The following is a 15,820-nucleotide window of genomic DNA, read 5'->3' on the forward strand; positions in this document are numbered from 1 at the left end:
ATTTAACCTCCATGCTGCGATTTTAAACTGGAACTTTCTGAATAAAAAAAGGAGTGTTAGCCATATGGCCACAATTTTTTAAGGTACCTGAAATGGGTGTGAATTAAATCCTGTTGAAACTTATGAAAGTATATATATCTTTAGATAAATTGACATCAAATCATTTTTTGTCCCTGTTGTATGAAATTGCAGGCCTGTTTTTCCTGTCAACTGAGGCTTGGGTAATCATTCTGCCCTGTGTATTTCAACTCTTGCAGGCCATCAGAAACTCTAACCATTATTTTCAGGAGCTGTTGATTTCACATTAATAAACTTACATGCTTTTGAATTGTACAATGTGATAAATATGACTATATACAAACCACACTGAGGGCTTATGCCTCATTGTGTGTAATTGCAGTTAATGCAGGATTTGATTAATCAACTAATCATGCTCACAGTCGTATCCAAATTTGCTTTACGTATTTTCCAGTCAATTTCTTGCAATAACAGAAGTACTTAAAAAGTTCAAAAAGGTAACACTGCTGAAAAATTTATGAGAAGCGTAGAACTGCTTACACATTCCGCATTGTGTTAATAAGCTGTAAATTTAAGATATTAATTTTATTTATAAAACCAGTATGCACATCAACTTAAAATATGTAATGTTCAGTTTCTTACTATTACAACAATTATTTTAATTCATTTGCAAACAAATTGTTTATATCATGAAAAACTTTCACACATATACAGAATAATTTTATCGTAACTCTATTTTTTTTGTGTTCCTTCTTTCTCATTTTTCTTCTTTTGTATACCCACTGGAATTCTTAATATCACTAACAATCTTTCAAAATGAATTATTTTTCATTTATACAGTGAAATTAAAATTTCTTAACCCATTTATGTAGGTGAACATGTTTTTTTTCTTTCTCAACTAACTACACTTTTTAACATTACTTAAGTCAATGAACTCATAGTTATGTTGTAGGAAAGGTGTATGCAAACAATAACCATAGCAAAGAACACATAATACACATGAAGATGGCGAAAGGAAATATGACAGAAAAATTGTTGAAATGATTGAACATGCTATAATGTAGAACAAAAACCAGGAATACTGCATTTTCTCACAAAGAAAATTGTTTTTGCATAATTATCCTCCTTTTAGAAGTAACACAAAACATACCATTACATTCCATAACATTAATTCTTACAGTTATATGATTTTGTAATAAAATTCAACATATTTATATTTTAAAAATTAAAATTGGTGAATACCATTCATTAGTTCTTTGACTGGCTATAGAGCTGTGCTAGTCCCCATTGATTCTTAGAATGTGATAACACTTTGAATGAGTGTGGTGGTTTCTAGATACATTGTAGAGAATTTAAATTATAATTATAGACATTAGTTATGTACTTATTCTTACGAAGTCAGATGTGCTCGTGGCAGTTCTGTGTCATGATTAAAAACAAAAGCAAGATGGCAGTGGTGACATACGTGTTTTGATGTTTTGCACCCCAGTGAAGCTTGTACTACATGACGACACTGAATGATATATATATATATATAATCATTTATTTGTCAGTCAGTTATTGTATTACACCCATGTATGTCAGTTAAATACAAAATTGTATTTCAGTACATAGTTACAGTAGTTAATTTCAGGAAATAAGATCAATAAAAAGTGAGTAATTATATTATTGTTATTTAGCCCACATTACAATTTTGTTCATCTTATTTTCCACAGACTGAGTTGTTTATGTTTGTGTGAAGTAACATGGTTGACACCATTGTTTAAGTCACAACATAATTTAGAAAAGCATTCTGAATAATACATGCATGTGGCAGCTTTAATTTGTAATAGTTAGGCGTACTTATGTTCCACAAATCTGGCCTTATTTGTTATATTGTATTGCTTTTACTTTGTAATTTTACTGTAATTGTTTTAGAGAAATGTAGATATGTAGAAATATTGTAGAAGCATTATGTTTTGTTCATATTGTTCACATGGGTAGTACGGTTACAAAATGCTTGGTATGTTGGTTTGATGCTCTTCACACTCACACACATTATAATCAATAAAGGAGAAACAGTTATTTTTGTACACATTACCATCTCAATTTTGAATGAAATATTCTTCATCACTGCTCTCTTGCTGCTTGTATTCTACTTCTGTGTGCATTTCATTTCTATTGTGTAAACATGTCTGTAATTTGCATGAATATTAATAGTCTCAAAAGGGTTGATGTTATTAGTTCTTTCTCTGACTACACATTTGTGTCAGAAGTTATTTGATTTATCAAACTGGCTCATTTTCTGAAGTAATGGTCATTCATATGGAGTGTACATGAAACAGTTACATGTTCAGAATTAATTAAAACCAAATCCCAATTCCTTTTCTAATTTAATACTAGTATATGTCAGTTTAAATATACAATATATAATTTAAATATAGAAAAGTACTGTCCTGTTTATAAATTATATGCCTTTTTGTGCAGTATTTAACTTGCCAAACATAGAAGTTAACAACAAAAATAAAAGATTTTATACAGTATTTTAATGACATTGAACACTGAAAAACAAGTTTAAATTCTAAATTCTGTTACGAGTTACAAGAAAGTGTCAAAAATAGTGCAAATTAAGATACTGTGAAAAGTATGTGTATTAACCATATTTTATGGATTTAAGCACATATTGAAAATATGCTAATATAATCATTAAATTAGTTTTTCCACATGGTGGAGGTAAAAAAAGTCAGAACTGTTAAATTAATGTGTTTTGTTTTATGAGTTTTCAGAATTGCTTATATTTTCTTTTCCCTTGGTCTCAAAGAAAGGTAGTTTAGTTTTATATTCAGTTATATGTGTAAGAAATTTAAACATTAATGGTGGAACAATACATTTACAAGAGATTTGGCATAAAATATTTTATTATACAAGATACATAAATACTTGCATGCTGATTGTAGTGTTTTGTTTTCCTTGCATGTAGTTTTAATGATAGAGTTGGAAATCTATTATAGATACAGGTGTCCCAAAAAGTTGTGTACACAAGGCTGATGTTTATGTTGGTTGTGTGTACATCTTTTTCAGACATCATGTGTATGTGAATTTTATGTCAGATTATAGCTTTCCCTATCACCAAGTGTATGTTGTGAATAAATGTGTCATAGAGCTTCAACTTATCCCATTTTGCTTGCCATTCATTCCACTCTTCTGTATGGAATCATTATGAATACTTCGACTTAAGCAACTCAGTTGATAATAAAATTCCACTACTTTATAAATAATTAACTTATGATCTTTGAACTATTTATTGAAGGGATTAAAATTTAAAAAAATATTTGCCAAACAGAGAAGTACTTAATTAGGCTCATGTGATTATTGTCACAAATTTCACTGTGTACAAGAGTTTTGAGAGGCTTCTGAAGTTGTGCCAGATGCCTAGATATTAGCATTATCATATGAAAAATGGGTCCAGATGACTGCAAATGCTGAAAATTATCAAACATAATCTGAAAGTTGCTATTTCTTTCTGTGTATTAAATAAGTTTATTTAACAGATTTTATTTTATTTTTCTAGTTAGATGCCATTCTAATACAATTAAAAATTGTAAATTTTCAAAGATGAAAAATGACTTATCTTTTAGGAGATCCCAAAATTGTTATGCCCTGACTACTTAATGTTATGGATTTATGTATTTATTACTCTTCTTCACCCCTAAAATAGATACTGATATTTACTATTTTCATTCTCCTCACTTACAATGCTTTTGAAGCAAACAGTAAGACTTCATATGTGTGCAAATAAATGTAAAGAATTATGAAAGACTTAACTGAATGTTATCCTTATTTATGGAAGCTTGTGCATCCATTACATTTGCTTGGAAATATCTGCATGTACAGTTTACATTTATGGCATGTTTTATTTATGTAAGTGCTTAAGGCATGAGTTGTTGATTGGTTTTGCATCCTTTTAATCAAATTTATCTACAATTGAATTGATAATTCAACTAAGTAGGATCTGAGGTTCTCACAGTGGTGAGTACGAAGATGGCTGTCTTCAAGGTTGTAGCACTCTGGTACAACACAAAAGGCAGCCATCTTTGATAATTCAATTGTTTATAGACACTGTCATAAATTGTAATTTATGGCAGTGCAATCATTTGTAACTCCTAATAATTTTGTCTTAGTGGAGATTCTTTTGAAATCTTCAAATAAATACCTACTCGTATGATTGGAACAGTGAATTGAATTTCACAAAAATATCTTAGGATGAATTATCAACACAATTATTGTGTTGTTTAAATACTGACACTAGCATTTTAAATTATGTGGTCAGTGCAAGAAACTGTACATAAAACCTTTTCTAACATACTCTGTTAAAATGTAAAACTATAAGCCAAGAATGGGTATGTTTAAAGAAGGTGTGACTAATATAACAGAAGAAGGCTGGACTGAGTTTATTTTTCATCACATTAACTTATTGATACTTGATTATTATCAGTTTTTTCTTTTCGTGGACTTTGTTCGTTCTCCTAATTTTTTACCCACAACATTTTTGAAATGGGCTCTGCTCCTTTAGGTGAGAAACATCCTATTCTGTACAAAGTTCAAGAGATGAGCCATAAACATTATGTTACACCGTTGTCAGAATCCTTTAAACATAGGAATTGTTCTAGCATCAACCAGCTGAGTAGTGTAAATGCCCCTAATCGTTATTTGTACAAAATTGTTACAGTTGATATGTTTTCTACTCAACGTATATAATATTGTCTGAGAGTTGTAAAATGTGTGGCACATCGTTCATCTAATATACTTAGAGTTTTTAATAACTCAAAGATTGCTACTCTTTCTATTGTACATTTCCAAGTTTTTCTAAATTTATTTGTTTCAAGTGACTTTTAAGTGTGGCATTTCACCAAGGCCATGCATGCTATAACTCACACTGTTTGATCCTGGCTTCTCAACATGGAGACCTGGGTTCAATAACAGGTGGTCAGTTGAGATTTGTGGTTTATGAAGTGGCACTAGTACAGGTTTTTCCTCCAAGTGCTTTGGGTTTTATACTGATGGTCTTCAGATATGGGTTTTGTCTCTGACCCAGAAATTCACTGATCTCTGAATAAAGGTAGTTGAGTTTTATATCACCACCCCTCTAAGTAAAGTTTGCACTTCATTTTGAGGCGCAAGACTGCTAGAGTGTTAAATACAGAAGATAATGCACAATAGATCATCAACAATCATGATGCTAGGATCATTATTCACTCATCCTTATCCATTCGTTCATTTATATCACCCAGTAGGCCTTCTCTCACATCTACCCTGTGCCATGGCAGTGATTCAGTCTGAAATATACCAGTGTCAAAAATCAAATTAAAAATATAATACCAATCAGTGATGTATTGTCAGTAAATATGATCAAATCCTCTGGTTCAGTAGCTGGGAATGAACAATTATGTTTCCTCTCGTAGGAAGTGGAATGGATATTTGAACACAGTGAGGCCGACAGACATGTGATGGAAGTATTTAATCATTTTCCTCTTTCCATGTGTCTGTGTGTGTGTTTGTGTGTCTACAGGCTGTTACTTTGGTCTATCAAATATCATTTGCTTTAAATGTGTTCATTATGCTAGGTATATATTTAACTGATGTCTATAGTTTCTGAAAATAAATCTCTAAAGATGTTAACATTTTTAAACAGTTTTCTTATGCTTATAATATATTCTGAATCTGTCCAAAGGAATATTCAAATATTGCAAAAAAAATGTTCAGGGTATAATTTATATCGTAATGGAATGGAAATCTTAATCTCATTCAATGTAACACATAATAGTATTTTTATTTATGTTTTTGATATATTTGTATAGTCATTAATACTAGAATCTTTTTGTTTCTTGGCACACTGAAGTAGATACTTAATGTATTTCATTTTATAGATTTATGTGACATGTAAGTGTTAAGACAACACAAAATGTAAAGTGTCTGAACACACTATGACAGCATAGAGAAGATTTGGAGTCTGCTTTGTCCTGGGATAAATGGTCTTTAGTATCTAGTTAATAAACCAGTTACACATATCCAGCTAATATTTCATATTCAGTGTGTATTTATAAATGAATTCAGTTCCATTAAATGTGAACGCATTCTAGCTACTTGACATGTGCTAGTCCACAAAATACATAAATATCCTAAAGTATAATTTTCATCACAGCAGCATTTCATGTACTTACATATAAATCTGCTGATACAATAAATTTAATAATGTGTAAGCTGGAAATTGAGAAATGAAATCAAACCATACACATTAAGAATAATGGTATAGTGATCACAAGCCATAAAACCTATTGAAGTGTAAACTTTTGTGTACCCCCACACTCTCATAAACACCACTCAAATTTGCCAGTTTCACATTCACAGTCTGCATTTGGTGAAAACTTAGTCCATACTTATAACTATATTTATTTAAAAAGATGTAACTTGTATATTCTTCAACATAATTTAGTATGGAATTGGGAAATTTGTTTTATGTGATGCAATTAAGAATAATTAAAACCATGTAACAGGGACACAAAATATTCTAAGAAAACCAGGGTTGCCAACTTTAATATTAATAATTTTCTATTTAGTTCTGTTTCAAGAAATGTTTCAGCAGTACTAACAAAAGGTTGAAGCTGTACTAACAAAGGCTGAAGCATATATTTACCTGGTGCATCAAATCCAGAAATCCTTTCTTTCAAAAGTCACTGGCTGCAGCTGAACTGTATTCTACCTATGATGGATGAAGAATGAAATAAAATCAGTCTGGTTACTTTTTTGTCACACCTCCGTATGTCTAAACACATTTTGCATTGTTTTGTGTTTGTTATATTATTCAACTTCAGGTTCTCGTCGTCCAAGCATCACATCTATACACAGCAGTGCTTCTTCATCTCGTAGTTACAGCGCTAGACGATTTGAACGTGAAAATATGCAGAGGGAACAACGTCAATTGCAGCTGCAGATGCAAATGCAAATACAAGATAATCTGAAGCCAGGGACAGCACCAACACCTAGCCCGAAGACGCCATTGTCAACAGATGAACTCCTACCATCAGTCAGTGAGGTCAGGGAGGTGAGAGAAGATGATCACTGCACGTGTCCCCCAAAAAGTACCCTCACAAATGCATTATATTAATCTTTGTTTTCCAAAGGTTTAGTGTGGCAAAAAAGTACCGGACTGATGCACAAATATAGTATGTTTACATTCGCATTTGCACATATTCTATGTTTTTTTCTGAAGAATATGCTGTTATTTTAATGATGATGTCCAAACAGTGATTTTCCATCAGTTACATGTTTCTTCTTGGTAGAATAAGAGGAAAATTTGTTTCTTTTAATACACAAATTTGGAATTCACACCTTTCACAAATAAATTCTTTGAAATTTTTATGTTCAATTGGTCTTCATACTCATTTACCGCAGATAAAAACTATGTTCAGGATTAGGAGTGTTTGTATTAAACACATCAGCTGTGTGATTCATTGCTACTTTATACACTGAAACACAACATAACTAATAACATAAAATTCATTATTAGCCATCTGTTGTGAGCCAGTCACTGTTAGTGTAGTTCATTTATATTCTAATGGCTAGCTCATGTGATACAACTCTTTTTCTCTGTGTGACATGGAGATATATACCAACAACAAATATTTCTTAAGACATCTCATGGTGTTACACATGATGCAATTATCAATGAGAGTACACAGTTCAGTTGCACAGCCAGTGGATATTATTATACTACAAGGTAGGTTCATTTAACCTCTGTTTTTACACTTCCAAAAATTATTTTGCTATACTGCTTATTTATTTTTCTTTCCTTGTGTTTTAAGTGGGTTGATACTAAACTTCAGCAAAATTAACAAAAATGTATTAGAGCTATTGAATTTTAGGACATAAGTAATGTTACTTGAGTATTTATCACCCTTCCATGAACAGTCAGCGAATTACCTTTGTTGAAAATATAATCAGTTTCTTCATTTCAGTAGACTCCTGGTTATCCAGGTTGATTGGTAAATATATTTTCTTGGATAACTGGATAATCAGCAACAATAAAAGAAAACGCACAAATGTAACAAATACTTAAATTTATTTACAGACATACACAACTTAAATTTTTAAAGATTTACTAATAACAGTATTTTATATAAAATTTAATACAGTACATACCAACTGTTTTTAAAAAGTATTTCAACAGATAGTAATATCATTTTATTGCCATAAACTTCAGGTTTTAGCAACAATTGATTTCTGTTACTACATTAAATAATATGTCATTGTTATATTTATTCCTTCTTAAATGTTCTAACATTTAAAAGTTTTTTAAAATTAGTTTTCATTTTCATTTAAACCAGATAGACCCTGGTTAATTCACAACCCAATTAATCTGGCCCTGGATAATTGGGAGTTTACTGTTCTAATGACATTTTTTGCAGACTCCTTGAGATCTTACCCTGTCAGCTACCTTAGATTACTGTAGCTTTAATTTTAGAAACTGTTCTAAACATCTCATGCACATTTATTATACATTACATGTAGTAACATTGCTTTGCAATTTAAGATTCAGTATTTAGATGTGCATACATCAAATTAAACATTTCCTAGAATAAATGCTGAAGTTTTATGTGATAACACCACTCAATTCTATTGCTTATTTTTTTAACATCCATACACTTTCATGCACACAATAACAGTCATGTTTACTTGCTAAAGCACCTGCTTTCAACAACATTTATGAATAGGCTAGAGCATTGGCTTCCATTTAGAGCTTTCATAAAACTGAGAAATAAAAATGAAGTTTAATATGGTAGTTGCTTGTATGCTGCAATAATGCTCATTTTTATGCAGATGTGTTAATTTCCCCTGGAAATCATGCTATGCTGTAGGATTGAAATTTATAATTTTTTAGGATTAATTGTGATAGATGAATTACCTATAAATGAAAATACATTACAGCTAAGTTCTGAAATATTTCATTGACTGACTTAGGAATTTATTCTCTTTGATTAAGTTTAATATTAGCATTCAGAGAAACCAAAATTAAATATTTTTCACTGTAAGTTTTTATGTGCAGTCTTTCAGAAGTTACAGAGAACTTAAATTTATATCCTACAATTCTAGTTTCAGTAGGCTGAATGTAATATCTATCTCTATTTGAAGTGTTATAATGAAAAATTATGTCTCAGCATTTCTCTTACATGGCAAATAAAACTGAAATACCAGTGCTTTAATTTTGTTTTCAGCATAGAAAGAAAACTGTACAATAATTTTATTCACCGTCTTTACACAAGCTTATAGATTGTTAAAATCACATAAAATTATAACATTTCAACATTTGATATTGTTACATTTTAAAATGACGACATGTTTCGATGTTCATTCCATCATCGTCAGGTCTATCAATCAAAATTAAAAACTGTTGCATCTGCTGCTCTGCGTATACAGTTTTTAATTTTGATTGATAGACCTGACGATGATGGAATGAACATCGAAACATGTCGTCATTTTAAAATGTAACAATATCAAATGTTGAAATGTTATAATTTTATGTGATTTTAACAATCTATAAGCTTGTGTAAAGACGGTGAATAAAATTATTGTATTGAAGAACACAAGCATGACGCAATTAAGATATAAGTTAAAAGAAAACTGTGTTAATTACAGCATTGTTTCAGTCCGAGATGGATTGCATTAACATAATATGAAAAATCAAAAAGAAACAACATATTGTTTTATATTTTATGAATTACGTTAGAAATACTGAACAGTAATTTTAATTTATTTTGTGGTTTATTTAATTATGCTATATAGCATTGATTTGAAGATTTAAAGAAGGCAGGACTATGTGATTTTCCAAATTACTGTGACTTTTTATTTTTCCTTGCTCTTTACATGCTACTAGCATATGCCATTTTAACATTTTATTAAGTTCTTAATGGTCATGCCAAAGGAGATATTGTAGCTAATTTTGATAAATTCATTGTCTCATTTCTAGTACCAGGCACTGGAGACATATTTTTCTGATTATAAGAGCTATTGAAACATATTACTTCGGGGGGATTAAACTGGCACACAAAATTGCATTATTTATATAGGTGGGCACAGACAGAAGCGCCTTCTGCCTTATTAACATCTGGCCATCACTGCTGTCAGTCAGTGTACCTTCTGGTACATGTGAGCAAATATCATTTTATATCTGCTCATGTGTGATTTGCAGGTGTCATATATATGATTAACATTCATCTGTCACATTTAATAGTTTCATAGTTCTATTTTTCTAAGGATAAACCAGTCTTGCTGGATTCTGACTTTCTGTGTTTCCTTACAGGAGAGCCATCACTCCACACCAACAATGAACAATGTGAGCAGCAGCAGCAGTAAGGGCAGTGCCACTATGAGCTACCAGGGTGAGATAGGCCCCTGTACCTCCGCTGATCTTCCCCCACTACGCTAATTCTGTGCCACAATTTTTAACTTTGTTACAGGAACACATAGAAAGCACTATGGAAGTGGAATTATTTTTATGAAGTTCAGATGTTAAAAATGAGTCTTTCGGCCAGTGGTATGTCATCTACTCATGCACCCCAGGTTTTAACATGAATTAAAATTAACTCTTTTGAAATTAAAATAATTCTCAAACTGCAGTAATTGGGAGTCATAATGATAGTTGTTTGTATACAAAGCAACGTGATGTGTGTGCTTTTTTTTTAAAGTGTTCTGTCTGACGACAGGTCCATATGAACCAGCTCCCTCCATCCTCTTCAGGTTGTCAGGGACCTGTTCATATACATTCTTGGCAGATGATCCAGAAGTGGTTTGCCATTGCCTTCTTCTGTGTGTGAGTGGAGTAATTGTTGGGATGCCACGGAGAAACCGGGGAAGCCCCCGGAGGAAAACTCCGTGATGCCTAGACCACTGCCTTGCCCAACACAAGTTATAAATCTGAGCACCACCGTGAATTGAACCCGGGACCCGCTGCTAGACCACCGTGGCTAACTTTTCTTTCCTTTTTTCTTTTTGATGACACCAAGATTGACCACATTTATTTCAAACATAAAATTCATCAACCTACATAAATAGCATGCCTGTATCTTTGTGCACATTTACGATGTGCCATGTAGTCCGGTACAAGTTTACCCAAGTTTTAGGGGCAAACCCTGCTTCATCATAGGGCTCTCATGATGGAGGCAGCAAGGACCACACGGCGCAATAGCGTAAAAGAAAGTCAGTTAATTTATGTGTTTACATTTTACCAACAGATCAAAGTGACATCTATAGAGTCTTTGATGACTTGACAGAGTGTACAAATCTTTGACCAAAGAAGAAATATATACAAAAGCCTATTTCACTAAACATCACATTCAAGATATGTACAATATTTCAATGGAAATTGTGCGTAATGACGCAGCTATTAGGACACACTACGCCCCTCTGAGTTCACGGGTCTGAATTTCTATGACGACACCTGCAGCGACCGGGAGACACCAAGTCGAAGACGGAGATAGCGTTTGAGTGATGTGCTACACAGTAGTAAAGTGTGGCAGTTTAATTAGCTTTTATATTCATACATGTTAAAATCATTGTGTGTAATTCAAAAGCATGACCCTCCTTCAACGAAAGAAGAAGTTGGTAGAAAAATGTGACAGTGAGTACTCATAAACTTAAAACATCGTAGTGTGGACAATGTTGCTATGTAGCGATGCCCTAGTAAGATATAACAGTGGTATATGAAACTGGTTTCTCAATTAATCCTAAATGAGGATTATGTAACTAACTATATATACTGTACTTTGATATGAAATATATATAAATTTCTTTTGGTCTAGTTTTCTTAGCTGATTGTGATTCCAGACATATCTGGTGGGATATACAGAAATTATTATGTATTTAAATACAATTGAATAATGCGTAATATTCCATTTAAAAGTATTATCTCCTTCATCACTTTTTGAATCAGCAATTCATAGCCTGTTAAATCTGCCTGTATCATTAAGGCTGCATTGAGTTCATCACACAGTAGTACATAATATTTCCTAGGTCTTTGAGGACAGTTTTACACAGCAGAAGTATTTTGGTCCTTGTAAACATTTTTTAATTCTTAGGTACACTGCCATCCTGCACTGCTATGATGTAAAAATTGACTGTGGTAGATGGATGCTAACTGGCATTGCTGTTCATAACAGAGATAGACACCAGACAGATTTAAGGGTAATTGTGACACCACGTCATGCCAACATCTTTTAAAATTTAACATTCAGTAAATATGTTCAATATCTGTTTAATTTAATCCACCATACAATTCAGAATTTGTTCTTGTATGTGAATTATATCTGACAGTCTAAGACATCCTTTATAAAAATAATGATGAATGTTATAAAAATAACCTCTCCATTATAGTTGACATTCAGATTGTTAGAATGATTGCTAATCATTTTTGTTTCATGAACTTTAAATGGAGTACATTACAAATCTTTTGGCAGATGTCAGGTTACCATAAGTGGTAGGTAAGCCATGAAATTAATTCATCTAAGTACTAAGATTTTTTACACAGATTGCTACATTTTAATGCATCCTGTTCACTGTACAATGAAATAAAATGAATGTCTGGCTAACAATTCTGTTGTATGGAAGCTGATTTTATTTGGAAGTTGTAATATGGATGGAAGTGTTAAAAGTTATAGAACACATACATTTGTAAGATTAATGTATGTGAGTAACAATCAAATTTCAATTAAGTAGACCAAGAAGCCTTAAAACAGCTCTTAATTAACTGTGTCGCAGTGAAAGTTCCAAATGAGAAATGGCTATTTATTCAGGTCATAACACATCTGACTTTATTGCTCATATGTTTTAACATCTTGCACTTCCGTTGTCAAGATTTTAATGACAGTCTTAGCCATTAGTAGAGTATTAATTTGCAGAACTCACTTAAATAAAACAAGTGTCATATTACAGCATTTCTAATTTGATAATGATTATCAAATTCTTTTCTTTCAAAGGAAGAAGGATGATCAGAGATGACATGTGAAGAAACTCTGTTTCAATTTTGTTTATTTGGTTTATTACAACTGCTTAGGTTATGTAGCATCAAATTAAATGTGATCTGATAATTGTGAATATTTGGAAGAAATTTTGAAGGAAACAGTTATGGCCTACATTAAGGTATCCCAAAATATGTCTGGAGGGAGTGAGGGGAAAAAACAGTAAGCCACGATATGGGTGGATTCATACTAGGTATCTCCCAAATGTGAATCTTGTTTGTTACCATAGTGCCAACCTACAGTGTTTTTAAGTTTGTACATTTTAGATTTCTTGTAATGTATTGTCCTAAAATTATTATTTTTATGTTTATTATTGTAAATAAACTGAAGAATTATGTATCAGCGAGAATTATTTGAAGTGAAGGAAGTTATTATGATGTGTGGTGAACATTATATCGTTGAAATATCATATAAAATTAATGATTTTATTTTCAGTTGCAAAGCGACATTCCCCCCTTTAGTAGTTACTAGTATGTCGATGTTGTCATGTTTAATTATTATTTATGTTGTGCACGAGAGACTTTTCAGACCTCATGAACACAAGTTCATGTATTTGAAGTATGTTGTATGTGACACAGGATGATACACAAAAAATTGTAGTAACTAGCATAACACATATACTTCATATGTGGACCATAGTCTTCTTGGTTGTGATGCCATATTGTCTTGTAGATGGTCAACAATGTTTTTGAGGACATTGCCTCCATCTTAAGGGTAAAACTGAGAGGCAGAATGTTTCTCTAGAAAATTCTAACCACTTTAAAGATTATATGGCATTACTACCGATGAGACCATAGCCCATAATTTCACCACCACAAAAATTTCAAATTCCCAATGGATAATTTACAAACCAGAGAAGGAAAACAGAGAATTGTGTAAGGTTTTGTTACAGTCACTGAATCTTATTTTCACCGAACTACTGAGAATAGGGTGATGTGTTCCCTGCTCTAGCAGCTACTGTGGTAGTTTGTATCATCCTTAAACATTTTCATATTATATCTACATTTTTAAAAGATAAAATTGAACTCTCAATACAAAATATGTAGAAAAAATCTATTAAATACAGTTAAATTAACTTCCCCAGCACCAGAAGTATTTGAATTGCCATTATGAAATCAAAATATTTGTCTTATTTAAGTCACAAAATCACATTTTGTTTATGAGAGAAGTGGCCTTCACAGTTGTCACACACTTTATTCAGTCAAATAATACTGTGGTTCATCATCACTAATATCAAAATCTATATTAATATTATTCTCTCATCTCCTTGGTATTCCAAGTCGAGTTATGCAAGAGGTTTCCCCACCAACATTTTCTATGCACACCTTATTTCCCCATTCTAGCCACATGCCCACTTTATCATAGCCTCGTTCTCAGTCATTACAATAATAGCAACCTGCATCATTCATGAATTGTTTTAATTATGCAATTCCTACATGACACTAATTTCATTCTTCTTAAATTCATATAGATTCCTGAATCCTTTGTCTTCAACACTTCTATTTTATGTTATTCCTTTTGTCTTAATATTACAATTAAATACCATACTAAACGATGCTGTTTCTGCCTTCATCTCAGAAGTCATTGCATTAGTATTATTGTAAGAACTGATAAAATTATGGTCACAGAATGGCGTTGTATGGTGTGATTTGCGTGTCAGATTTAAAGAAAAATACAGATGGACCCAACAGTATTAGGAAAAACATTGTCTTTAGGTCAGCACTTCCCTGTTTAATAGGAAAGAAGACTGAAATGTTGGTGCTTTCAGTATGAAGTCCACGAGGTACAAATGAAGCATAGAATCCAATTTTATTCTGTACTGTTCGGAATTAAACTTGTTCTGACACTCTGAGTTACATGATTGAACCTATGCATTACAGAAGAACTTCTGTTATTGTCATGTACATACTCATTTTTCTGCTACATAATTTCTAATGCCATACTTTTTAATTAGCAAATAATTTCTGTCTGTTATAATCACTTGCTAGTGCTGTGTTGTCACAAACTTATTCTTCATAATTTAAACGTTTTTGAACAAAAACTAACAGATTTCTGAATTGTGGAGAAGGTAATGTTGTTTCTCCTTATTTTATATTTTTTTTTATTTTTAAAAAAGGACCGACAAACATTTATTTCATTAAAGGTCATTTTTTAATTATCTGTTCGCACATAACACTTCATGCTCATGCATCAAACTGACTACCCACCTCCATTTAGTGCTGAAGTTTATATTATGAGGAAATTTGTTCCACCATTACTCTCTCATGCCATGGTTCTTATGCACGGGTAAATTTACATTTCATGAATATCTTAATGCACAAATTTGTTTAGATCTTGAGGTAAAATACCATCATTATTTTCCTTTAAAAATTAAATTTTGTGACATCCTTTTTGCTGTTCACTGCAAAGTTCCAACCCCACATATCATATATGTAGTTTGATCAAGATGATATTCTGGACACAACTATCCTGTAACAATGTCTGGAAAGAAACAGATTTTGGACTTACAGGTGTAACTGTGGCAATGTAGTCATTTAAATTGAAGGTCATAAGAAAGAAAACAATTATACTTATTTGCAAATTAGAAGAACAGAGTAATCTTAGTGATGTAGAACTACCATTATGTTACAGCACATTTGTAAAGTATCATAAATGTTTGGTATCCAAACTTAACTGAACCAAAGATGGGAAATGCAAGAAGATTCATAACCATGTGAATATTTAGAATAAAAGAATTAAAGTACACATCTATA

The 15,820-nt window shown here is 31.9% G+C and overlaps 1 protein-coding gene across 19 annotated transcripts in view; it reads left to right on the forward strand.

Annotated features, from left to right (window-relative positions):
* LOC110829507 (uncharacterized) overlaps nt 1–13,416 on the forward strand; it is a 50,465-nt gene extending 37,049 nt beyond the window's left edge. For 17 of the 19 annotated variants that reach the window (XM_087347417.1, XM_087347410.1, XM_087347355.1 and 14 more), the window contains 2 exons: nt 6,870–7,099; nt 10,355–13,416. In XM_087347417.1, coding sequence (XP_087203543.1) covers nt 6,870–7,099; nt 10,355–10,480 — 356 coding nt within the window. In that variant the 3' untranslated portion in view covers nt 10,481–13,416. The remainder of the gene's footprint in view (nt 1–6,869; nt 7,100–10,354) is intronic. The other 2 variants (XM_087347401.1, XM_087347438.1) reach the window with 2 other exon arrangements.
* Nucleotides 13,417–15,820: the final 2,404 nt, after the last annotated feature.

Source organism: Zootermopsis nevadensis, unplaced genomic scaffold, assembly GCF_977971745.1.
Source record: "Zootermopsis nevadensis isolate Lab colony 2312 unplaced genomic scaffold, Znev_1.0 Znev_ptg000001l, whole genome shotgun sequence".
NCBI classification, from domain to species: Eukaryota; Metazoa; Arthropoda; class Insecta; order Blattodea; family Termopsidae; genus Zootermopsis; species Zootermopsis nevadensis.